Source organism: Pagrus pagrus, assembly GCF_965226575.1.
Source record: "Pagrus pagrus genome assembly, chromosome: 15".
Classification (NCBI taxonomy): domain Eukaryota; kingdom Metazoa; phylum Chordata; class Actinopteri; order Spariformes; family Sparidae; genus Pagrus; species Pagrus pagrus.
This window is the reverse complement of record NC_140199.1, coordinates 330,677-355,858: the sequence shown is the minus strand read 5'-3', so window position 1 is coordinate 355,858 and position 25,182 is coordinate 330,677. Positions and strand designations below refer to the sequence as shown.

General features: G+C 49.7%; 2 protein-coding genes across 8 annotated transcripts in view; one reads left to right on the top strand and one right to left on the bottom strand.

Moving 5' to 3' along the window:
• mmrn2a (multimerin 2a) overlaps positions 1 to 13,256 on the top strand; it is a 28,360-nt gene extending 15,104 nt beyond the window's left edge. Inside the window, exons 6-11 of one of the 2 annotated variants that reach the window (XM_084376305.1) lie at positions 1,882 to 2,495; positions 2,735 to 2,914; positions 6,385 to 6,870; positions 7,627 to 7,978; positions 8,669 to 9,169; positions 12,126 to 13,256. In XM_084376305.1, coding sequence (XP_084232431.1) covers positions 1,882 to 2,495; positions 2,735 to 2,914; positions 6,385 to 6,870; positions 7,627 to 7,978; positions 8,669 to 9,169; positions 12,126 to 12,529 — 2,537 coding nt within the window. In that variant the 3' untranslated portion in view covers positions 12,530 to 13,256. Of the gene's footprint in view, positions 1 to 1,842; positions 2,496 to 2,734; positions 2,915 to 6,384; positions 6,871 to 7,626; positions 7,979 to 8,668; positions 9,170 to 12,125 lie in introns of both variants that reach the window. The other variant, XM_084376304.1, reaches the window with a different exon arrangement.
• A 475-nt stretch (positions 13,257 to 13,731) lies between these two features.
• Positions 13,732 to 25,182, bottom strand: part of usp54a (ubiquitin specific peptidase 54a) — a 69,810-nt gene continuing 58,359 nt past the window's right edge. For 4 of the 6 annotated variants that reach the window (XM_084376299.1, XM_084376298.1, XM_084376297.1 and 1 more), the window contains 9 exons: positions 25,000 to 25,103; positions 24,252 to 24,416; positions 23,353 to 23,472; positions 22,513 to 22,681; positions 21,012 to 21,856; positions 20,793 to 20,887; positions 20,473 to 20,589; positions 17,428 to 17,665; positions 13,732 to 16,779 (listed from right to left, as the gene is read on the bottom strand). In XM_084376299.1, coding sequence (XP_084232425.1) covers positions 16,145 to 16,779; positions 17,428 to 17,665; positions 20,473 to 20,589; positions 20,793 to 20,887; positions 21,012 to 21,856; positions 22,513 to 22,681; positions 23,353 to 23,472; positions 24,252 to 24,416; positions 25,000 to 25,103 — 2,488 coding nt within the window. In that variant the 3' untranslated portion in view covers positions 13,732 to 16,144. The remainder of the gene's footprint in view (positions 16,780 to 17,427; positions 17,666 to 20,472; positions 20,590 to 20,792; positions 20,888 to 21,011; positions 21,857 to 22,512; positions 22,682 to 23,352; positions 23,473 to 24,251; positions 24,417 to 24,999; positions 25,104 to 25,182) is intronic. The other 2 variants (XM_084376300.1, XM_084376302.1) reach the window with 2 other exon arrangements.

Sequence of the window (25,182 nt, the reverse complement as noted above, 5' to 3'; positions counted from 1 at the left end):
TCATGTCATGTAAAAGTCTGTGTGTCTGTATCTCGTATTGGATCGATGGCTCCATCTACTGGATGAACATGGAACACAGAACAACTACGCGAGGCGTTCACGTACGCGGTGTGTTGCGCACGGTGCAGATCAACTTCCGGTCGCACATCAGAAACTGCGACCGCATGCGTGTGTGAACGCGTGACAACATTTGTCAAACAGTGACAGACAGACGTGCGCACGCTGCTTCGTACGCACGCAGCTTCTTGTTACGCATGACGTAGTTTGCGCACGTCATTTCCGCCTACGTGTGAGCGTGTGACAAAAATGTTCAATTATCTTCATGCGAGCGTTAATGCGTGCGTTCGCATAAAAACGCATGAATGTTACACGTAGTCACTACGCGTCGTGTGATTACCGGCGTGCAGCAGTCATACGCGTGAACGTGCGTGTGAACGGAGGACCATTATAAGTCAATGGGGAAACTACATTACACGTCAGGCGCTGCTCGCTGCACAGGCGTCAAAGCACGCGCGTGTGACACGTTCAGCTGATAGGTGCGCACGCATTATGACACGATTCTACCGCCATAGTTACGCGTGAAATACAGTCTGCACGTAACAACGCACGCACGCACGCACGCATAACAAAATTCTCATGCGTGCACACACCCGTTGCTGCGCATCTCTCTGGTTGTTTTGACATTGATATACCTTCATAGTGTGTGTGAGAGAGAGAGCGAGAGAGAGAGAGAGAGAGGTAATGCACGTGCTGGTCTGGTGACACAAGAGGTTTAATATAGTGTCATCTTATAGTGCACACTAGAGCATGACACGGGAGTGGATTAAAAAAAAGTAAAAAAAAAAAAATCCCAAACCCTGTCCCACTCCTGTAGAATGACTCCCACTCCCATCCCACTCCGTTTTTTAGTTGCCGGCCCGTCCGGAAGTCAAAGCACTGTTGGATGTGTAGATCTAACGCAAGTCAAAATAGTTTTGGCTCACTGAAAGATGACTACAAAAATGGACGTGTCTGTCCTTTTGGTTGGCTGAAAATCATCATCTATTAATGGCGTTCCCGCTCCCGTTGATTTTTATTCCCATCCTGTCTCAATCACGGGATTAATAAAACTTTGACTCCCATCCCGCAGGAATCCCACGGGAATCACGTGACCCGCGGGAATTCCCGAAAAATGTCATGCTCTAGTGCACACACACACTCATGTTTGTTTTCCTGTACCTGTGAGGACCTCGTTGCTCGTTGGGTCTCACCCTGACCGAGGTCCAGCTGGAGGACCGGTGTGTGTGTTCTGGCTTCAGGCTGAGTGTTTGTCTGCCGTCCTCACTGTGTCAGAAACATCAACATCACAGACAGAAACTCAGCCGTTTTTAGGTGTTTGTGTTTCCCTACTGGACGGGTTTGTTTATGTTCCAGTTTGGGAACTAAACTGGTTCCATTTTAAGGCGGAGCGACTAAACTGCTGCTCCCCAGAGTGCCGTGAATCACCGGGGGGGGGGTCTGTGCGCTCGCTTGTTAAGATTAGCTTTGTGTTTTTGCAGCATTTTATTTTAGATACAAATGTTGATAATTCTCAGAGGATGAATCATGAGTTTGGGAATCTTCTGCACATAAAGCATTGAGTTGAGTTGTTTGGTTTCGGCTCGTTGTGACGGCTGAACGCTGCAGCAGTTTAAACATGAGCCGCAACATGCATCTGTCACAGAGCTACTATTAAAATGATGAAGTAAACCGGGCCTGAAAAGAACCAGTCCTGTGTCACAACAGAGTTCATGTCCTCTGTCGTGCTCCAGATTCAAATGACAGTAATTCTGTTCTCTTATTAAATGAGTTTCTTTCTCTCAGGTGTAGAGAAGTTGGACGCCAAAGCCCCCTCGTACCCAGACGCCCCCCGGTACCCAGACACCCCCCGGTACCCAGACACCCCCCGGTACCCAGACGGCCCCCGGTACCCAGATACCCCCCGGTACCCAGACACCCCCCGGTACCCAGACGGCCCCACATACCCAGACGACCCCCGGTACCCAGACACCCCCTGGTACCCAGAAGCCCCCCGGTACCCAGATACCCCCCGGTACCCAGACGCCCCCCGGTACCCAGACGCCCCCGCCGTGCTCCCTGTTCCCCAGATGATGGCGTTAGTCATGTCCCAGCTGCACCCGATCCTGGAGGGCTTCAACCGCTCCCTAGAGCACCTGAGCCGGCAGGTGGGGGACCTGGCACGTGATGTGGCCCAGCTGAAGAGCAGCCAGCTGGGGGCGGAGCTGCAGGCGCGGCCCCCGGACAGCCCCGAGCTCGATGATGCGGTGGAGGAACGTTTGGATGCCAAACTGGAGGAGGTGTTTCAGCAGGTCAGGGAGGTCCGGAGGCAGATGGAGAGCCAGCGGATGGACATGGAGAACAGGCTGCACTCCCAGCATGCAATGCTTCACTACAACCTCACCAGCTTCAAGACGGACATCGACATGAAGCTGAAGCGCCACCAGAAGATGCTGCAGGTCAGTGGACGACAGACATAAAATAACTTGAGATGAGGATCAATGCTTTTTATTAACCTGTCAGTCTTTTTCATTAATTCATCATGTACATACAAATATATATTCATTACATATAAATGTATTTATTTATTATACTCTGAGTCTGATCACTGTTTCTTTTGTTTTTATTTTGAAAGAAAAACAAACTATCTTAATACTTTAATGTGTCCTCACAGTCACTTCACTCTGTCTGATCCCAGGTCAGCCTGCAGGCCATGAACGCCTCCCTGGTGGAGCTCAAGCTGGACCAGGATCAGACCGCTGAGGTCCAGGTGGAGGAGCAGCTCCCTCCCCTGCGCCCCCTGGAGACCTCGGACACCTCGGCGCTGTGGGAGGCCGTCAGACGTCTGGACAACATGGTGGTCAACAACACAGTGAAGGTGGGTCTGTTTACAGTCACTGTGTGAGCTCTGCGGTTAACTAGCGCCCCCTAGAGATTTCTGTGTGTGAACAGTAGAAACACGGCCGGATGACAGTTTTGGAGGCGTCTCACACAGAAACAATGAGGAGCAGGAACCACGTTGCATTCTGGGTGACGGCGCCAGTTTTGTAGGACTGCATGTCGCTGTGTGTGACGTCACTGCTCATCTGGCACAAATGTTCAAAAGTTCATCAACAGATGTAATGAGCGATAATTTACTGAATTAAGATAGTTAATGATACAATTAGCTCGTGTTATACTAACTAACCAGCTCAGGCTGGTCAATATGTATGATACATATTACATCATGATATGAGTCTGTATGTTGGTGATATGATATTAAGTGTTGTCTTCTCCTGGTTTTGAAGACTGCATTACTGTAAAGTGATGTTTTTTAAGATTAAATGCAGGAGCTGCTGTAATTGATATAAAGATCAATAATAAATGTACAATTACTAAAAACAAGCGACACACAGACGGAGGCTGAACATGAATGTGGAGGTTTCAAGGTTTGAAGTCTGGATTCTGGATAAAGTGCTCGACACTGATTGAAACTAGTTGCATTACTGTCATAATAAACCGTTCCCTGACTGAATAGTTAACGTCCAAGATAAAGAAATAAAATAAGTCGGAGCCTAATGGCTTTTGTTTCACATTAAATGAAGACGCTCTGCTCGAGTGATGTGATCTGCTCGTCTGTGATGACGTGTGACTCAACACTTATAAATATCATGCAGACGCAGCCCAAACCTCACAGGAGCTAACAGTAATGTAAACACTGATGTAGCTGTGTGTTGATGTCGGCTGAGGAGCCCGAGGAGCACCGGCCACAGAAATATTACTGCTGGTGACACCTGAGGGTTTGTGATTACCATCCCATAATATTCTCATGTAATGTAAACGTTCACCACTTCAGGAAAAACAACAAAGTCTTGATATGACTCGACAACAGGACATAACTGTGGTCCACAGAGCTAATGCTATGCTAACAAGATTCAAGATGAATAACTGAGTAACTGTCTCTGTGCCTGTCTCGGTGTCTCTGTCTCCGTCTCAGTCTCTGTGTCTGTCTCGGTGTCTCTGTCTCTGTCTCAGTCTCTGTGTCTGCCTCGGTGTCTCTGTCTCCGTCTCAGTCTCTGTGCCTGTCTCGGTGTCTCTGTCTCCGTCTCAGTCTCTGTGCCTGTCTCGGTGTCTCTGTCTCCGTCTCAGTCTCTGTGTCTGTCTCGGTGTCTCTGTCTCTGTCTCAGTCTCAGTCTCTGTGTCTGCCTCGGTGTCTCTGTCTCCGTCTCAGTCTCTGTGTCTGTCTCGGTGTCTCTGTCTCTGTCTCAGTCTCTGTGTCTGCCTCGGTGTCTCTGTCTCCGTCTCAGTCTCTGTGCATGTCTCGGTGTGTCTGTCTCCGTCTCAGTCCCTGTGTCTGTCTGTGTGTCTGTCTCTGTGCAGCAGACACACACATTAGCCCCTTTCAGTTAGAAAATGTGCCATGTGCAGCCAGGTAAAGCTGCAGTCTGCCGCCTTGTCTCTGTGAAACGGAGGTGTAATATTCCTCTTTTGCAAAACAGCCGCCACTGGGGGAGGCGTGAACATGTGACGTGACGTGACGTGAAGCACGACGTCGGGCGTGAACAGTGACGTAAAACAACAGCTTTTTCTCCCGGCGAAAGCCACGTCAGCTAAGCTCCTCGGTGACCTTTTCGTACAAAATACCATCTTTCACAGTCCCTGTGATCTGGTTATTGATGACTCCCGGCTGTGGGTCGCACAACAGTGCACGTCATCGACACCGCCGCCCATGTCACACAATTGCCGGCACATCGACGCCTTGGATTTACATAGCGATGGAGGGGCAGAAAGTGGACCCTGCGAGGCGTCATACTGGCGACCAAAACAGACCCCAACACGCCGCGCTCTGTCTGATGCGCGGACATAGCCACAAAAAGGACGGACGAATTGGCGGCTTGCTGTCCTGTATAAAAACGGCTAGTGTCTCTCTGTCTCCGTCTTCGTGTCAGCTGGTGTTCACTCAGTGATGTCATCAGATGTTAGCTCCTTAAAATGTTGCAATAAACTGAAAACGGAGGTTTAGACTGCGTCCCCGTCGCCATGGTTACTCATTTTACATACACACATTAGCAACAGGCCCGCCCGTTCTGTCAACGTGAAAATAAACAACAGGTTTATACAAGTGAAGAATATAAATATATGCACGTGTCCATCTCACTTTAATGACCTTCCATCTGTGTGATGGAGTCGGGACCCTGATGTTCGCAGACGATGCGGCTCTGTACTCCTGGGAGAGATGGAGAAAGTTTCACAGTGGCTTCAGCATTCCCGTCTCACCCTAAATACTAATAAAACAGTAACCATGTATTTCTCAAACAAGCAACGAAATACGGTTTTTCCAAATATTTATGTCAGTGGAGAAATAATAAAAAATGTTAATGAGTTCAAATACCTGGGTGTGGTATTAGATCCCACTCTCACATTCAAAAGCCACACATTGAAATATAACTTATCAAACTTAAAACATCAGGAATTCATTAACAGTTGAAGCCTCTAAAACTTATTTCAATGCCATGATTTTGTCTCATTATAATTATTGTTGTTGGTCTCAGGCAAGTGCATCTGTCTTGAAACCCATCAGGTCGCTCCACAAGCGAGCCCTGAAAGTCTCACTGTGAAGTACTTAACAAATATAAAATGCTTAGCTTCGATAATTTAATGATGTATTCTGATGTCCGTTTAGTGTACAAAATAATCCATAACGTTGCTCCCCCCAAAATCTTTGTTAAACTCCGTTCTGAACATCAGAACTTCAAGAGATTGTAGCATCGGTAAGCGGAGCTCTGCCTCTGCACAACCTGCTTTTCTTTTAAATCTGGTAAATCATGGAACAATCTCCAACTAATCTGAAACCAGCCATGTCAGCATTAATCTCAAGCCTAAATTATTTTAACTTTGTCAAAGTATGATGTATTTTAATAACTATGTTTCTATTTCCTTTTGATGTGAAATGTGTGTTATACCTGAGTGTGTGATGTGTGAGCGGGCGTATAAACGCACGTGTGTGGATGTTTGGTCTGATGTTGCTCACCTGCCCAGGGACTACGGATGAAAGTAGCCAGTAAGATTAATCCGGTACAAAGCATCTTCTCTCATCTTGAGACTAATGTTATTTTGTACATTGTTCCTGATACAAATAAGCTTATTAAAATTCTTTTTTAAAAATGTCATCAGCACACCTGCCAGGTGCTGGAAGATGCACCTTAAAAGTGCTTGAATTTGACTTTGAAAAGGTGTCAGAAGTCTGTCCCTGGGAGAAGCTGCACAGCTTGTAGTGAAGAAGTTCATGAGGCCGGGACCTGCGAACATGTTTCACTGTGTGTGATTAACACAAGTTATATGTGACTCTGTCCTCGTGTGGTGCTGCAGGTGGGCGGGCTGATGGAGGACGTGGAGGTGACCTCGGGCAGCGTCCAGCAGCTGAGGCGGGACTTAAAGCTGCTGGACACGCAGATCAACCAGACGGCCCGGAGCGCTCAGATGAAGTTCATGGAGACGGGGCTGGAGGTGGAGGCGGCGAGGGAGGTGGTGCTGACGCGGGTGGAGGAGCTGGCGGCGAATCTCAGCCAGCATGACGTGCGGCTGCGGGACATGGACACGCGGCTGCGGGACACGGAGGAGGACGTGGACTACGTGTACGATGCTCTCTACAAGTACAACTCGTCTGCAGACTGCGACTGTAAGGCGCTGAAGGCCGCCGTGACACGGCTGGAGAGGGGTGTGGCCAACGTGACAGAGCTAGCCAATGAGAACCGATTAGCCCTGGAGGAGACCGGCGCGGGAGGGGCGGGGCAGTGGGGCGGAGTCAGTAACTGGGAGCCGGCTGTGCAGGTGCTCCAACACGACCTCCAGCAGGTGAGAAACTAAAAGACTTGAACAGGTTTTTACTAAAGAGCCGAGTTTAAAAGATGGATGTGACGGAGATGAGTTCGTCTCTGCTCTGAGGAGGTCCCGGTCCAAACCGACTGCTCCACACATTTGAAAATACAGATGTTATATATAGTTTTTTTCCTTCAGTGACACAGACGAGGAAACTTTTCAGATCAGACACGTGTGAACATTTACATTTTCAGATTTTCTGTTTTTCATGTGAAACTGAGTGAGGAAAAACAAGTTGGTTTGGAAGGTGAATGTTTGCGTTCGCTTCCGAGAAAAAATTCTCCTTCCAGAAGAAACCTCAGTGTTTCCCCTACCGTTGTATGGGGGGGGGGAGAGCAGCCCTAACCCTAACCCTTATTTAACACAACATGTTAGAATCTGCCATCAGTGTCATTGTGACATCATTTCAACACTAAGACTCAGTTTCACAGATGAAAAAACAAATTAAGGAATTTATGAAGATTATTCTCTCAAAACTTTTTCCCAGTTCTCCGGTCACAGACACAAAGAGAAAAATATCTGGATCTGCTCTTGACCCTCATCCTTCCGTACTGAAGACACTTGAATGCACATCGTAAAATCAGAATTAAAACTTTAATACTCGAATGACAAAAAGTTTATTTTGAGCACGTTTTGCTTCACGTCAACAGAACATCAGAATATTATTTCATTTTTCTTCTCTCGGTGTTTACATTAACATATTTAAGCTTTCTTTCCTCCGTCATCGTGCAGGTGAAGGAGTCTCTGGCCGCGGAGCAGACCAGGACCAGGACTCTGGACCACAGTCTGACCCAGCTGAGCAACTCTGTGAAGGTGGGTCTGGCCGAGGTCTCGGGCCTGAAGGGGGCAGACGGGAAGCTGAAGCACCTGTCGGGCTCCTTCGACTCTCTGCTGGAAGACGCCATCCGACACAGCGACGTGCTAGAGCTGCTGCTGGGGGAGGAGGTGCTGGAGTTTCTGGAGTGGCCCGTCCAGGACCAGGAGGCCCACTCCATCCCGGCCCTGAAGGAGCAGCTGGGGAACCTGCAGGAGCAGCTGAGGGGGCACAACCTGAGCATCACCTCCCTGCTGGGCAACAGTCCAGGTGAGAACCACCAGGGGGCAGATGTGGTTAGATCAGTTCAAACAGACATCACCAGACTCCCTTAACAAATGTAGTGATTTTAAGAGTTGTTGCGTTAGAACAAACTCTCTAACGTAGTGAAACTCTGTCTCTGACAGATTCTGCATCATTGGTGCGCTCTTGTAAATTCAGCATTAAATGTAACACATGAAGCCAACTATTAACCACAATTTCACCAGACTCCCTTAACAAATCAGCTAATTTTAGGAGTTGTTGAGTTAAAACAAACTTTCTAACGTAGTGAAACTCTGTCTCTGACAGACTCTGAATCATTGTCTCCTTCTTGTAAATTCAGCATTAAATGAAAACAGTCAGTTGTTTGTTTCCTTGTACAAAGTGTCAGTTTGTGGCAGCATGGCTGTACCAGCCTGTCTGCTTCTGTGTCTAAAGTGCTAAAGTCTTACCTGCCAACATTTAGCAGCTGTTTGAACACACTGTTTACACTGATTTCACCATTTACACTCAATTTATGAAAGAAGAAACATGTTATTGATCTAAACATGTCACATTTTACAGATACACTGAACAGTAACCAGTATAGGCTACTTCAAGGACATCTAGTGGCAGCTGAGAGAAGCTACAACACCACAGTTTGTGTGTCCAGCTCAGCTTTTTCTTCTCAGACTCATGTTTGACTCCTTCTGGTCCCAGGAGGCAGAGAGGAGGTACCGTCTGCTGACCAGCCCTCCTCCGACGATGACCTCCTCCATGATGATTGGCTCCCTGGCAGCATGAGGAGGAGCAGCAGTGAGGTTCCAGCCAGGGAGCGCCAGCTCCTCCTCCAGTCCGCGGGGAGGCGTCCAGAGCTCAGAGGAGACGGCAGCGATCTGTGGAACTTGGAGAAAGCGGTGGAGGAGCTGGAGCTGAAGGTGCTCCGGCTGGAGGAGAAAACCTCTAACGCTTCTGCTGGGAGAGAGGCGCCGCCCGGTGGTGCGGAGGCCAAACTGCAGGCGGAGGTGATGTGGCTGAAGAGAGGGCTGGAGGAGCATCTGAGGGTGTTCAAAAACGTCTTCAGTAACGCCGACGTCCTCGCCGGATCTGATGCCACGCTGGAGCTCGATAAACTGTGGCAGCTGGTGAAGAACAAAGAGGGGAAGAAGGAGAAGAAGAGAGGAGGACGAGGAAACCATCGGAGCAGGAGGGAGACGTCAGGTGAGTGAAGACAAAACCTAACTTCTTCTGTCAGTTTCAGGTCAGATTACCAACATGTTCAGTCTCTATGCTAAGATAACATGTTGTGTGTGGATTTTATGCTAATGTAACATTAGTATGAAGAAAAGTCCTAGCAACACTAGCAGAGAAGTCCACATACAAACATGTTAGCTTAGCTTAGCTTAGCTTAGCAGGAAGAAAAAAAATCCACTTATGTCGTATTCATCAGTTAGTTTAGTTTGGCACAGAGGAACATTCACTCACATGGAGATAAGTGGATGTTCTTCATGTTGAGCCAAGCTAACATGTTGCTAAGTAGATTTTTCCTCGTGCTAAGCTACCATTAGCATAAAATCCACATGGGTCATTCCATGCCAACTCACCCAAAATCCAGAACTTTTCCAGTGCATGTCAGGGATTTATTCGATGGCACGGTGAAGACCCCCCAACTGTCCCCCAGCTGTCCCCCAGCTGTCCTCCAACTGTCCCCCAGCTGTCCCCCAGCTGTCCTCCAGCTGTCCTCCAGCTGTCCTCCAACTGTCCCCCAGCTGTCCCCCAGCTGTCCTCCAACTGTCCCCCAGCTGTCCCCCAGCTGTCCTCCAGCTGTCCTCCAGCTGTCCTCCAACTGTCCCCCAGCTGTTCTCCAGCTGTTCTCCAGCTGTCCCCCAGCTGTCCCCCAGTACTTCCAAAGTTAGGACTTTCTGGCCCTCTGAGCTAAATTTCAGCATTTGTGATTCCTTGTGTGTGTTCTGAACCTCATCGCTTATGTTTCACTGGATTGGGTTGAATTTGTCCTGAGCGTCAGTGGGACTCTGGTTACAGTCATCAGATTAATAACAGGAAGTCTTTTTGTCACCAAGTTTTCATTTTCTTTCAACCAAATGTTGATTCTGCGTAGTGTTAGTGTTGACTTCCTGTTTGTTAACTGATGACTGACTGTAAATATTCAGCAACAACTATTTAAATGAATGAATGTTGACACGTAAAAGTTACACAAAACACAAACTTAGCTTAGCTAACGTTAATCAGGCTTATGTGTTACTTTGCAACCAGTAATGTTATGTTTACATAATTTGCCAATATTACCGACCTTCTCCGTCAGGCTCATCTCTGAGCTGGTGAGCTCCAAACGGCTGAGCTTTTTTTCCATTATCACCGCAGCAGCAGGAGCCTGTTGATCTGCTGCTCTGCAGATCATATCGTATGTACTGTTCCAGCCTGTGGGGCAGTCGTTGATTAGCTGGAGCGGTTTGACACCAAGAAGCTTCTGCTTGGATCGCAGGAGGTAGCTGTCGGACGACTTACAGATGCTGCTACCGAGCGCTCTGCGAGCCCCTTTCTGGCCGCTAAATTGATTGTGTGAGCCATGCATGGGACATCTGTGATCCCCGAGTGCCGCTCAACAGCATTTACATAATTGGTCGCATTGTCCGTGGTGATGGCAAGCACAGACTCTGGCTCAACGTGATATTCTCGTAATATGTTGTCGATGCATGTGGAGACACTCTCTGCTGTGTGAGACGTGTCGAGGACAACGTTTCTCATTTCCCACCCCGTGTCAATAAAATGGGCAGTCACTGTAACAAGAGACTCTGTAGCTAACGAAGTCCACCCATCAGTGGTCAGTGAGATCTTTTCTCCACGCAGCATTTCCCTTATGTTACTTTTGGTCGTGTCGTACAGCTTGGTTATTTTACCATCCATGGTCCTGTAGCAGGGGATGTTGAGTGCCGGCTCGAGATAATGGACGAGGTTTTGAAAGCCAGTGCCATATATAACGCTAATGGGCCTCATATCTTCGCAAATGAAGCGTGCCAGCAATTCGGTCGCTTTCTCTTGACGGGCATAGGGGAGGCCTCGCGAAGGAAGTAACATTGAGTCAATTCGAGGCTGCTTCGTCCCCTCGGCCTCCTCCTCTTCCAGCAGCGTGCTGGGATGCAGTGTTGACAGGTGGGCTCTCAAGTTGCTGGTCGTGGAGTGGTAGATAAGTTCAGTCTTACATATTTTACAAATAACTTTGTCCTTTCTCGTTATTCTTCCTTGTTTCAGGAAACCAAAGAAGCGCCACACATTACTCCTTAAATTTTCCGGCGTCTATAGTTCTCCCTCCGCACTCGCAGCGTTTTGCTCCGCCATTGTTTTTCTGTGAAAAAGTGTAAACAGGCGTCAGGCGCCAACGACGTGAGTCATCAGTACAGAAGCCCCAGGTGGTCGATGCTCGTGAGCTCGCGTTTCACATACAGGCTGAAAAAAGCTTCGAATCTGGATTGAAAACTACGTTTTCAGGCAAACACATTTACCAAAAGTAATGATTATTATAGGTTTGAATATTTAGAAGCTGCCCGATATTCGTTCGAATATCTTTTTTTTTTAATATTCGAATACCGAAGTTCGATGTCAAAGCCCCAATCCAGTGAAACATAAGCGATGAGGTTCAGAACACACACAAGGAATCACAAATGCTGAAATTTAGCTCAGAGGGCCAGAAAGTCCTAACTTTGGAAGTACTGGAGGACAGCTGGGGGACAGCTGGAGGACAGCTGGGGGACAGCTGGAGGACAGCTGGGGGATAGCTGGGGGACAGCTGGAGGACAGCTGGGGGACAGCTGGAGGACAGCTGGAGGACAGCTGGAGGACAGCTGGGGGATAGCTGGAGGACAGCTGGGGGACAGCTGGGGGACAGCTAGGGGACAGCTGGAGGGTCTTCACCGTGCCATCGAATAAATCCCTGACATGCACTGGAAAAGTTCTGGATTTTGGGTGAGTTGGCATGGAATGACCCATGTGGATTTTATGCTAATGGTAGCTTAGCACGAAGAAAAATCTACTTAGCAACATGTTAGCTTAGCATAGAAAATAATCTTTTCTTCGTGCTAAGCTAACATGTTCTTGGCTGCTAGCTGGTTGTGGTCCGTCAGATCCCCTGTTCACCCTCTGACTCACATTTTGTCTCCAGGTGTTGTCGCCGTCCCGTCCGGCCTATCAGAAGCCTCTCTGCTGCTTGTCGCTGGATCTCCTCCGAGCGTCTCGAGCGGCGTCATCGTGTTTGAAGCCTCCCTGAGCGGGGGTCGCTCTTACTCTGACAGCGGCACCTTCATGGCTCCGGTGAACGGCGTCTACCTGTTTGTCCTCACCTTGGACCTGCGGCTGGGCCCCGCCCACGTGGTCCTGACGCGGGGATTGGGAGGGGCTCCGGTGTCTCTACACCAACGAGAAGTGACGGAGGCGGGGCCGGTCACCGCTGTGAGCCTCCTGCCGCTGAGCCGGGGGGAGGACGTGAGGCTGGAACTGAAGGGAGGAGCGTGGGCGGAGTCAGAGGACAATGTGTTCACCGTAGTGCTGCTCCACCAGACCACCTGAGGGCGCTGTGGACCAATCAGCTGACAGATCAGACTCTGGAAGGGGCGGAGTCAGTCAGTTGAAAATTTCTGAATTCCTGCTGGAAGTTTTATTTATTTCATTATTACAGAATCAGAAAAGGAAAAATATTAAAACATATAAACATAAAACTGACTGCAGAATGTTTTTCTCTCCTTCAAACCCTGAAGGGAAGCTCCAGTCAGGATGTTGTTAGCTTAGCATAAAGACTTGAAGCAGGGGGAGACTGCTAGCCCAACTCTGTTCAAAGATTAAAAATACACAACTCACCATCTCTGAAGCTCATGAACACATATCCTGTTTGTTTCAAGGAACCGTTCACCAGCTACTCAGCCCCATGTCCACGTCTCGTAGTCCACAAACATCTCTGGAGCTTCACAGTAAAACAGAGTTGCAGCGTTCTGCTGAACACCTGAAGCAGCTGGAGATGATTTAAACATCAGACGTCTCCACGCAGCTCGTCTGCTGTAGCTGGTGTGTTTCTGAACTTTGGAGCGAGGCTAAAGTTAAACTTCTTACATCGATGTTATTCTGTAAAAGTGAGTCAACATATCATGTGTCCTTTTAGTTAAGGGAATCTTTTATATTTGAATGTCTGTAAAGTTTCAATATACTGATGTAAAAACAGAGCAGTTTATATGTTTATATAAAGGAACAGCTGAGCCGTTTTTTTATCTGAACTGTCACTTAATAAAAAGCTTTAATCACAGACGTGATGTGTGAACGTTTCTGACATTTAAAAACAGGAAACGAGTCGGATCAGCACCGTGTCACAGTTTCACTACGTAATTATCAAACACAAAATAATTGTTGCTAATGAAATGATTGTGATATCTACGCTCGTCTGTGGCAGCAGCTAGTTGTGGTGCATCACTGCCACCTACTGTGACAATGTGAGAACTACTGCTACGATTGAAAGCTGGATTACTTGAGACGATATTGAATACATATCTTTTGTTGTGTGAAGATATACTTAAAGTAACTAAGTACATTTACTCAAGCACAATTGTTTTTTGTACTTTTTACTCCACTACATTTATTTGGTAACTTTAGTTACTGTAAAGATTACATGCTGTATCAATATTGTAACCCAATCTTTACTTTTGCTCTGTGAACCTTAACAGCGCTGCAGAGAATGAAAGGATTTCACATCATCTGAGCTAAAAGAAAAAGCTGTTAAACTCTGAACTTTAAACATTTTAATCATCTGTTAAATCTACAGTGTAGAAAAATAAGCATCAAAAATATACCAAACAAAATAAAATCTGGCAAAGCAAGAAGCCCAAAAACAACTTTGACATGATGAAAAAATAACTTTGAACTCTTCTTCTGAATAATTGACACTTGGTCATCGTTAATTATTATTATTAATAATGTTGTGATGAACGCAGGTCTGGTCGGAACCGACACTTTAATGTGAAATTCTGATTTTATTTTGAAAAGAACTGAGCAGAAGAGATTTGAGGCGACAGAATCAATAAATCAGAAGGTGAGATAATTAATCAAGCTGTTGGTACTGAAGATATTGATCTTCAGAATCAGCTGATGTCAGACCAGACCTGGGTCGGTTTGTTTTGGCTCACCTGGAGCACCAGGTGGGCGGGGTCAGCAGGAGGACACATCAGCTCCTTCAGGCTGTTATCAAACAGGTGTTCCTTCACAATCGATGAAAAAACAAGCTCCTAAATGTAACGAGAAGCTTCCAGATGTCGACAGAAATGAGCAACGAGCACACAAACAAATCTAGCGTCAACACTTCTGAAGTGAACTACTGCAGTCAAGCGGCTGCGCTAAGAAAGATCTGCATATATCATCGACACAGTAAATGTACAGCGAAGTCTCAATGCTAGAATACGTCTGAAAACATCATGCTAAATATTAGCTGTTCAAATAAAAGCTGCAGTTCTTCATCTAACAACAGAATCAGCCTCGTGTACAATATAAGAAGGCTGCACGTCCCAAACAGGCCAATAACTAGAAAATTAGATCGTCTATGAGAGAATATCAGAATATTTAGCTCCTCTAAGCACAACTCAGTCCGACAAGCTACAAAAATAAATAGAGGAAGAAGAAGTCCAAGATTTAAAGTCTGAGACACAAACTTTCTACTTCCTGTCGCGTCTCCTTCACTTCCTGTTTAGATTCAGCTGCCGTCTGTTCCTCAACATCAGAATATGACACGTCCATCGATTCGATCCGATCCGCTGAACAATCGGTTCTGGTGTTTTTGTTCTTTCTATAATCGAAAACTCGTCAACATCAAGCAGGACGTTTCTGAGGACTCACTTAAAGTGAGGCAGGTCGAGCTGTTACATCACTTTATCAGCTGATTGATCAACAGAATCCGATGAACCAATAACGAGACGGTTCGTTAATAAAACGTGTTTAACATTTCAAAATAAAGTGTTGATGTAGATTTTAACTTCATCATCAACAGATTCAGACTCACGAGCGATTCATCGTTCAGTTTGTTTCCTTTTCTCCTCGCATCGCTGTGATTATTGATTATTGATCATTAACGTGTCATATTCTGATCAGACTGCAGATTAACACACAGCAGCTCTGCTGCTCTGTCCCGTCAGTCCGTCCTCCGTCAGTCCGTCTCTGTCAGTCCATCCTCCGTCAGTCTGTCCTCCGTCAGTCTGTCTCTGTCAGTCCGTCCTCTGTCAGTCCGTCCTCCGTCAGTCCGCCCTCCGTCAGTCTGTCTCTGTCAGTCCGTCCTCCGTCAGTCCGTCCTCTGTCAGTCTGTCTCTGTCAGTCCGTCCTCTGTCAGTCCGTCCTCCGTCAGTCCGTCTCTGTCAGTCCGTCCTCCGTCAGTCCGTCTCTGTCAGTCTGTCCTCTGTCAGTCCGTCTCTGTCAGTCCGTCCTCCGTCAGTCCGTCCTCCGTCAGTCCGTCCTCCGTCAGTCCGTCCTCTGTCAGTCCGTCCTCTGTCAGTCTGTCTCTGTCAGTCCGTCCTCTGTCAGTCTGTCTCTGTCAGTCCGTCCTCTGTCAGTCCGTCCTCCGTCAGTCCGTCCTCCGTCAGTCCGTCTCTGTCAGTCCGTCCTCCGTCAGTCCGTCCTCCGTCAGTCCGTCCTCTGTCAGTCTGTCTCTGTCAGTCTGTCTCTGTCAGTCCGTCCTCTGTCAGTCCGTCCTCCGTCAGTCTGTCTCTGTCAGTCCGTCCTCCGTCAGTCCGTCCTCCGTCAGTCCGTCTCTGTCAGTCCGTCTCTGTCAGTCTGTCCTCTGTCAGTCCGTCTCTGTCAGTCCGTCCTCCGTCAGTCCGTCCTCCGTCAGTCCGTCTCTGTCAGTCCGTCCTCCGTCAGTCCGTCCTCTGTCAGTCCGTCCTCTGTCAGTCCGTCCTCCGTCAGTCCGTCCTCCGTCAGTCCGTCCTCTGTCAGTCCGTCCTCTGTCAGTCTGTCTCTGACCCGCTGTGTCGGTGCTTCTTCTTGATTAGAAATCTAAATGTGCTTCAGTCCAGCCGACATTAAAGACTGATGAAGACGTCCATGTTGTGGCGTCCAGACAGAGGACGAGTCAGGAACAGATCCTGGAGATGAAACCTCGTGATGGTGACGATGGTGACGATGGTGACGAGATGCTCTCCTGCAGCCTCGGCTCGATCAGCTGGCCGAGCGGAATCGGGCCACGTAAGCGCCGCAGGACGGGCAGTAGGGCCGTGACGGCACGGCGGGGAGCTGCTGACACAGCGAGCAGAGCTGAGGGTCTCTGCGGGGCCGGGCCGGAGGAGGCTGGTGGGACGCGGTCCTCTGGAGGGGCGGGTGGTGGCGAGCGGTGCGAGGGTCCCAGGAGGAGCTGAGCTGGACCGTCCTGTAGTCGGCCTCGCAGCGCCAGTCGCTCTCAGGAGGCACGTCCAGGCGGAGCGGCTGAGGAGGAGGAGGAGGAGGAGGAGGAGGAGCCTCCCCCGACACCCGGAGGAGGTGAGGAGCGCAGTGACCCGAGCGCCTGACGGTGCCGGGCAGCGACGGCTGCCTGTAGTGACCGTTAGTGGTGTTAGCAGGGCGGCGAGGGCGGGACAAGGTGGCGTAGACACTCTGTGGACCCAGCGGGGGGGCAGGACCGGAGTCCACTCTGGGCCTGGGGAGGGAGGAGGTGGAGGAGGAGGGAGGCGGGGCTCGGCGAGGAGCACGGGGCAGCGTGCCGTAACTCAGCGCCACGCTGTGGACGCTTTTACCTGAGAGAGCCGGACACCTGTCAGACACAGCCAGAGACTGCTGCTGGACACCGGGTACAGCTCCTGAGGAGGAGGAGGAGGAGGAGGAGGAGGAGGAGGAGGAGGAGGAGAGAGGAGGAGGAGGAGGAGAGTTAGGAGAGAGGAGGAGGTTGAAAATGGAGAAAATCAGTCGTCAGTGTGAATCAACAGCTGCTGCACAAAATATTATTTCTGACTCTCATGTCAAAACTTCTAAAGGTTCTGTTCAGACCGGGTGTCAACATCTAGCACCAGACTCCCTTAACAAATCAGCTAATTTTAGGAGTTGTTGAGTAGCGTAAAACTTTATAACAGTGAAACTCAGTCTCTGGCAGAACCAGTAACCAGTATAGGCGACTTCTTTGTCCCTTAACAAATGTGTCAGTTTAGTGAGTTGTTGAGTTGGAGACACTTTATAAACTGTGTGAAACTCTGTCTCTGACTGATTCTGACTGATTTGTTCCTTCTTGTAAATTCAGCAAATGTTCTACATGAACTTCTTTCTGTCTTTGAGTGTATTTGTCACTCAGGACAATATAATCGGGTCTGAACAGGTTCAACATGGAGGGCGGCTCCAAACATTTAATTAAGAAACTTCAGATGAATCAAAGAAGTAAAGCGATAAAAAGAGGATGTGGTGGAGGTGGTGGAGGTGACGGAGGTGGAGGTGGAGGTGGAGGGCCAGCAGGTTACCTGAGTGTCCCCAGGAGGAGAGGCCCGAGCTCGGGGGCCGTGATGTCTGCAAGGGGAGGTGCTGTGAAGGAGGTGCAGGAGCTGAGGGGCCGGGGTGTCGGGGCTGGTGGTGGTAGGAGTGATCTGTAGGGAAGGAGGTGGAGGAAGGGAGGTGCAGAAAGGAGGTGCTGGGGCGAAGGAGGAGGGAGGAGGAGTGGAGGTCGCTGTGTCTGAGGGGGGGCCTGGACACAGGGGGGTCCTTCAGGGTGAGGAGGAGGAGGAGGAGGAAGATGATGGAGGAGTAAAACAAAACAAGTGGAAGGAGATGAAGCGAGATGAAAAACAGATGAGGAAAAGAAAGAAAGAAGTGAAGGATGGAGAAATAAAACAGACGAGTTAACATGATGGAGGGAAGCCTGAAAAATGACAAACAAAACTAAAGAAGAAGAAACGTTGGATCTCTGAGATCAGAGTCTGTTTGAGTTGTTCAATCCTGACGAGGAGATGAAACACGAGCCTGATGCTGAGCTGAGAGCAGCTGAGTCACTGCTGGTGATCAGTGTCTGCAGCTCTGCACCGTTCAGAGACAACGACGCTCCCACGAAGAGGAAACTCCTCCGGCCGAGCGAGTCGGCCCTCAGCTGTGGGTTCAGCGAGGTTAACAGCTTAATGGAAGAACTAAATCAGTGATCAATGTTTAATGCTGCGGCCTGAGGCCGTCCTCAGGGCTGAAGACAAGATGGCTGCACGCCAGCAGCAGCAGAGACGGCTGCTGCACACTGAGCACATCACACTGCTGCTGTGACATCATGTGATTTATTAAAGAGTCACAATGTTCATCAGTTCAGCGCCATGAAATCAAAGCAGACTGATCCAGTTCTGATCCAGTTCTCTGCTCGGCCGGGGGGGGCCAGGAGGCGTGAGGCGTGAGGCCGGGGGGCCAGGAGGCGTGAGGCGTGAGGCCGGGGGGCCAGGAGGCGTGAGGCGTGAGGCCGAGAGGCCAGGAGGCGTGAGGCCGGGGGGCCAGGAGGCGTGAGGCGTGAGGCGTGACGCCGGGGGGCCAGGAGGCGTGAGGCGTGAGGCTGGGAGGCCAGGAGGCGTGAGGCGTGAGGCTGAGAGGCCAGGAGGCGTGAGGCGTGAGGCGTGACGCCGGGGGGCCAGGAGGCGTGAGGCGTGAGGCTGGGAGGCCAGGAGGCGTGAGGCGTGAGGCCAGGAGGCGTGAGGCGTGAGGCCGAGGGGCCAGGAGGCGTGAGGCCGAGAGGCCAGGAGGCGTGAGGCGTGAGGCCGAGGGGCCAGGAGGCGTGAGGCCGAGGGGCCAGGAGGCGTGAGGCGTGAGGCCGAGGGGCCAGGAGGCGTGAGGCGTGAGGCCAGGAGGCGTGACGCCGGGGGGCCAGGAGGCGTGAGGCGGGATTATTAGGGCCCGAGCACGAATCTCGTGCGAGGACCTATTGTATCTGTAAGGATTATTTTTCTTTCCTCTCGGTCGACTGCACATCTGGCGGCCTGAACAGCCCAAAACTCTTTGGGGGCTGCTGTGAGAATCAAAGTGATCGGGGGTGGGCGTGGCCGGGGGCTCCATAGCGCCACCTAACGTCGATTTGTCCCCGCGACATTTTTCTCGGATCGTCAGGAAATTCTCAGGACTCGTGGGTCTCAAGGATTTACCCAGGAATTATTTTTGTAGGAATTTTAGCCGCAACAGGAAGTCGGCCATCTTGAATGGCGTGCAACGATGTTCATTTTTCCGACGCATGTTGTGGGACTTTAGGATGTTCGCAGGCTCACCACATTTGGCCCGTAGCTCCTTATCCATGACTTTGTTAATTCGATACCACAACTGCCCTCATGCGCAGCACGACAGCTCAGTAGCGCCCCCTAACGCCCCCTTATGGCTTTTCCCATTCATTTTTTTTTTCTTTTCTATGCCTCATACTTTATTTAACTCGTCCAACAGATTTAACACCACAGACTTCACATTCGCTCAGTAGCATCCTCAGACCTTCAACAGCCTGCGCTGTGCTTGGTGGGCGTGGCAGTGCCGTCAATTTCGATCCTTCGCCATCACGCAGGAAGTCCTTATAACTTCAGCATACAATGGCCCATCTACACCACATTGGTCACACGTGTAGAGGGGTTGTCTCTGAATAGGTCTACGCATTATTACTGTGTTAAGAGAACAAATGGCTCCATAGCGCCCCCTGGAATATTTCTAACTTGAAGCCCCGCCTCCAACATGCACAGCTGTGAGTGGTGGCTGTGTCCCAATTCTGTGTTTCCCCGAGAAAATGTGTTAAGGTGGCGTCTGGCGTCGCCCGGCACAAACGGGGGGCGGGGGAGCGATGCAGAAGGTGAAGTAGGCCGGCATCGCGCGATTCAGAGGCATTCGGACGCAAAGGCCCATTTTAAAAACTTTATTTTATTATTTTTTTTAATTGTTATTTTATGTCGGACACGGTTTGGAATGAAAGGGAGAAAACATGACAGAGTAACACGGCGAATATCGCTAGTATAAAGATTTTTTTTTTTTTTTTTGAAGACGTTAGTTTAGGCGGCAGCCGCCTTAACAGCAAAGGGCTGCGGGAAACCCTGCAATTCAGGGGCTGCATCCTTCGGAGAACGCGGCCTTTGCGGCCTCCGAAGGCGAGTCCTTCGGAGGGACCTTCAAAAGCCGCGTTCACCGTTGTTAAATGGGACGGTCCAGCCTTCAGAGCATTTCCTGGTTGCGTCACCAGATGTTCCCGCCCCTTACCCTTACGTCATGATTTCTGCCGCCCATGCCCGCGAATGTGACGATCAACACCACTTGATGTCGCCATTTTCCTTCTTTCTTTCTTCTGTTTTGGTGGCGCAAAGGATTTTGGGATATGTGAGGCCGCGAAGGATAGTAGCAGTGCATCCTCCAAAAAGAGGGAGAAGGAGGCTGCATTTAAAGGAGCCTTCGAATTTGGACGGCCTTTCACGCACAGTGTGACGTAATTGGCCTTCAAATGCGCCCTTCCAAGGATGCAGCCCCTGAATTGGGACACAGCCGGTGAGTGAGTGAGTGAGTGAGTGAGTGAAACTCACGCAGCTGTGGGAGGAGCCAAGGGTTTGGGGTTGTGACCTGATGACGGTTCCACTCAGGCTGCGTGTGATCCGTCGCAGGTTCTCTGCGCTGTAGCTTTCGTCTTCACCCGACGGCTGCTGGACAGACGGCAGAGAACTTAATGATCAGGTTATTGATCCACAAATCAATACTGATTACCACAATAACACCAGAGACACACACACACACACACACACACACACACACACACACACACACACACACACACACACACACACACACACACACACACACACACACACACACACACACACACACACACACACACACACACACACACCTTTGGGGCTGTGACAGGTGATCTGTAGGCGTATCTCTCGATCTCAGCTGTGGGTGTTTTGGAGCGTCCAGGTGTCGTCAGCAGCCTCCTCACACCTGCAGTCAGAACACCTGCTGTTAATCTGCATCAACCAATCAGCTCACACCAGCAATCCATCATAGTTATTGATTAATCAACAGCTAATCTGATAACTGATCCATAATGAGAGACGTTTCCCACCTGGTCTGCTGTTGGTTGGTTGAGGACTGACTCCGCGGCTGCCCCGGTGCATGCTGGGAGCCAGCAGACTGGCCTGGTACAGAGAGTCCAGCTCTGACAGCTCCTCATCGGGCGCCGGCACGCCGCCTCCTCCTGATGCATTCTGGGAGCCGTAGTACCTGTTGACATTTTCCGCCCAACGCTCCACAGGCAGTGCCGCTCTATAGTCGGCGGGGGGCGGGGAGGTGGTCCCAACAGGTGGGGGGGCGGGGGAGGGGGAGTCTGGGGGTGAGTGACAGGGGGAGATGATCGGTGGGTCGACGGGTGAATCAACAACATCAGGCTGGTCCAGGTGTAAGCACGACCACTTCCTGGTCAGGTAGGCTGTTGGGGGCGGGGCTAGCCTGGAGGCGGAGTCAGAAACAGGGGGCGTGGTCTGATGGTGTCTGGTGTAATATTGCTCCTCCTCCAGCATCAGGTGACACCTTTCGCTGGAGCCAACAGGTGACGGGGCTCGGGCCAGCGCTGGGACGGTCCACTGGGCGGGAGGGTCCGCCTCCTCAGGTGGAGGGGGCAGAGCCACGTCTCCCAGGGGGCTCTGCTCCCAGGTGTCCACACACAGGGCGGGGAGGGACCTGGTGTTAGTGAGGGGTTTCCTGAAGTCAGAGCAGGGGCTGCCGGCCCTGCGCTCCTCCATGGGTGAACCTGTAGGAGCTTTGCTGCTGGAGGTGGGGTCAGAGCTTGTTTTGGGAGGGAGGAGATTAACGAGGCAGGGAGTGAAAGGCGGGGCCTGCTGGTCCTGACAGGCAGCTGATTGGCCGGCCTGTTTTTCAGTCAGAAGTACTTTGAGCGAGAGAGGCTTTTTACTGCAGGGAGAGAGAGAGAGAGGGGGGGTGAGGTGTGTGTGTGTGTGTGTGTGTGTGTGTGTGTGTGTGTGTGTGTGTGTGTGTCGTTGTGTTTTATGACCACTGAAGAGTTTTAAACCGAAGTTTCACCTGAACTCAAACACACCTTCACAGAAAGTGACAGAAATGAAGGTGAACATTTCTGTGAAATAAAAATTGGATTGCTAAATGATCAAGAGATTAAGAGATTAATTTACAGCTGATGAATGTGATGAAAACATTTGGTTTTATCATTAATCATTTAAACAAAGTGTCCTCGATGGTGGAAGTAACAAAAATAACTGACAGAAACACGTGATGAGATGTTTGTGAATTAAAACAGAGTGAAATAAAATGTCTAATGAGTTTCTCAAACTGTGTCATTAACAACATCCAAATGACATTTAATGATTAACAACTGATGATCAGAAGCCGGCCCGGCCCGCTGACCTACAGTCCTGGCTGTGTGTCGTGTGTCTGGAGCGGAACCAGCACACTGAGCTCTTTATATACTGGACCTCTGTCGGCGCCAGCAGCTCGTACGTGTTTATAATTCAGACAGAATGTATTTGAAGCTTTCTGGACTCAGTGCTGATGCTCCATGACTTGTGATTGGCTGAGCAGACTACAGGTGGTACCTGGGCTGTTCCTGGAGCTGCTGCCCCTCCTGCTGCTGTTGCTCTGCCTCCTGCTGCTGCTGCTGCTGCTGCTGCAGGCGCTGCTGCAGGCTGCGGCCTCTCCTCAGGCAGCGCTGCAGCCGGCTGTGACTACTAGCTCCGCCCTCAGCCGCCAGCAGCTGCAGTTTGGCTGCAGCGAGGTCACAGCGAGGTCACAGCGAGGTCACAGCGAGGTCACATGTCAACAGAAAATACACAACAGAAAGAAAAGAAAGAAAGAAAACAGAAAAAAAGAAAGATGCAGAAAATAACTTGTTATGATGAACACATGCAAAAATATTAAAAATCAAATACACAACTGAGAAGATCAGACTGACATGATGGAGGTGAGACTGTGTGTGTGTGTGTGTGTGTGTGTGTGTGTCTGTGTGTGTCTGTGTCTGTGTGTGTGTGTCTGTGTGTGAGACTGTGTGTGAGACTGTGTGTGTGTGTGTGTGTGTGTGTGTGTGTGTGTGTCTCAGTGATGAAATGGTGAAATGATATTTCCAGAATGTGAAATTAAAAAAAGGAACCTGGACCAAACGGTTCTGTTCTGGGATCAGCTGGTTCTAACAGTTTATGAACAACTGAAGAGTGTGTGTGTGTGTTAACAATCCTCAGTGACACACAAACATGTTGGGAGCTCAGTGGTTGATGTGGAGCAGTTTCCAGCTGGTGCCTCTGGTTGCCGTTAGCAACCAGGCAGAGGGATGGCAGGCAGGGGAACGGTGACCTCATTCAGTGTTACCCGTGTGTGTGTGTGTGTGTGTGTGTGTGTGTGTGTGGAGTGGAGGGGGGTCAGGGGGAATGGGCGGTGCTTACAGACTGCTTCGTTGACGGCCGACAGCGCAGCGGCGACCTCGCCAGCCTGCTCCAGACGCACTGATTGGTCCAGCAGAAGCTCCGCCTCCGACACACACCGCTCAAAGCTGTCACCTTTACCTGCAGGACGGACATCAGGAGACGGTTCTTTATCTACTGACAGCCGAACAGGAAACACTGCTGCACACAGCGTGACATCACATCACAGGTGGATGTTGATGTCAGGTCAGAACAGGCTCTCAGCAGCTGCTCGGTGCTGATGAACTGAACTGAGGACAAGAACGTCCACTGAGCAGTCAAACATGTCCCAGCAAGAGCGTCCACTGACGAGCAGTCAAACGTGTCCCAGTGACTCATTATTTAAACGTAGATACTTTCTATAGAAATTTATTTCTGAGGTCAGTTTAGTATCAAATCTGCATCATTCACTTCACCCCCCGAAAACCTCCAATACAACAAAATACAGATAGAAAGAGGAGAGAAGAGCAGCCAGCAGCTGGACACACACACACACACACACACACACACACACACACACACACACACACACACACACACACACACACACACACACACAACCGAGTAGGAACAATGCATCATGGGACATGGTGTTTAACTCTGCAGGAAACTTTCACCTGAATTTAATCAAAATCAGAAGAATTTAAATCAACAAATCAGCAGAGATTCAGTTCACGTGTGTCTGTGTGTGTGTGTGTGTGTGTGTGTGTGTGTGTGTGTGTGTCTGTGTGTGTTGTGTTGTGTTGTGTTGTGTTGTGTTGGACAAGAGGAATGTTCCTCATTGAGCAGCTGAATGGGTCTGACTCAGCTGACATACAAAAGACAGACTGACCCCTGCAGTAATAAAGCCTGTGTGTGTGTGTGTGTGTGTGTGTGTTTACCCTGGATCTGCAGCTGGTCCAGGTCCAGGTACTTGCTGGGTCGGGGGTTGAAGCCGAGCGCCGCCTCCCTCTCCTTCTCCTGTCGTCGCTGCTGCTCCTCCTCCCTCGCTCTCCTCTGCACCTCCTCCTGCAGCTCATCCAGCTCACTGCGGCCTGCAGGGGGCGCTGCTCAACACACAAACATTTACATTTAGGGCATTCAGACGCTTTTTCCAAAGCAACTTACAATAAGAACATTTATCACAAGAGAGAAACCAGAACATCACCGTCGATTAAGTAGAAAAGAAAAAACAGAAACAGTTTTCAAGCAAAGTAGCTGCTATCTATCAAGATACCTTCAGTACATAAGTACACACACACACACACACACACACACACACACACACACACACACACACACACACACACACACACACACAGTCTGAGCCCATCTTGTTCCTGTGGATTTCAGGACTTCTGTATTTGTTTGTAACGTGTATCGAGGCCTCGGGGGGTTTATGAATCTCTCTGTCTTCTTCTCAAGAAAAAAAAAAAAGATCATTCACATGTTTTCACTGATTCACTTTGTTTTAAAAGTCTTAAACAAAAACAATTCAGATCAGACATAGGAGCACGCACACACACACACACACATATATACACACACACACACACACACACACACACATATATACACACACACACACCGAGACACACACACACACACACACACACACACACACACACACACACACACACACACACACACCGAGCTCCTGCAGCAGAGCGCCGCTGCTCTTGGACCGGATGTTCCTCCATGACGGTCCTGAGGAGGAAGATGAGGAGGATGAAGGCTTCTTCATGACACACTCCCTGAAGAGAGAAGAACAAACACCTGGCTTCAGTCACTGTTCAGCTGAAGCAGGATCAATACTGCTCCTGATCAATACGT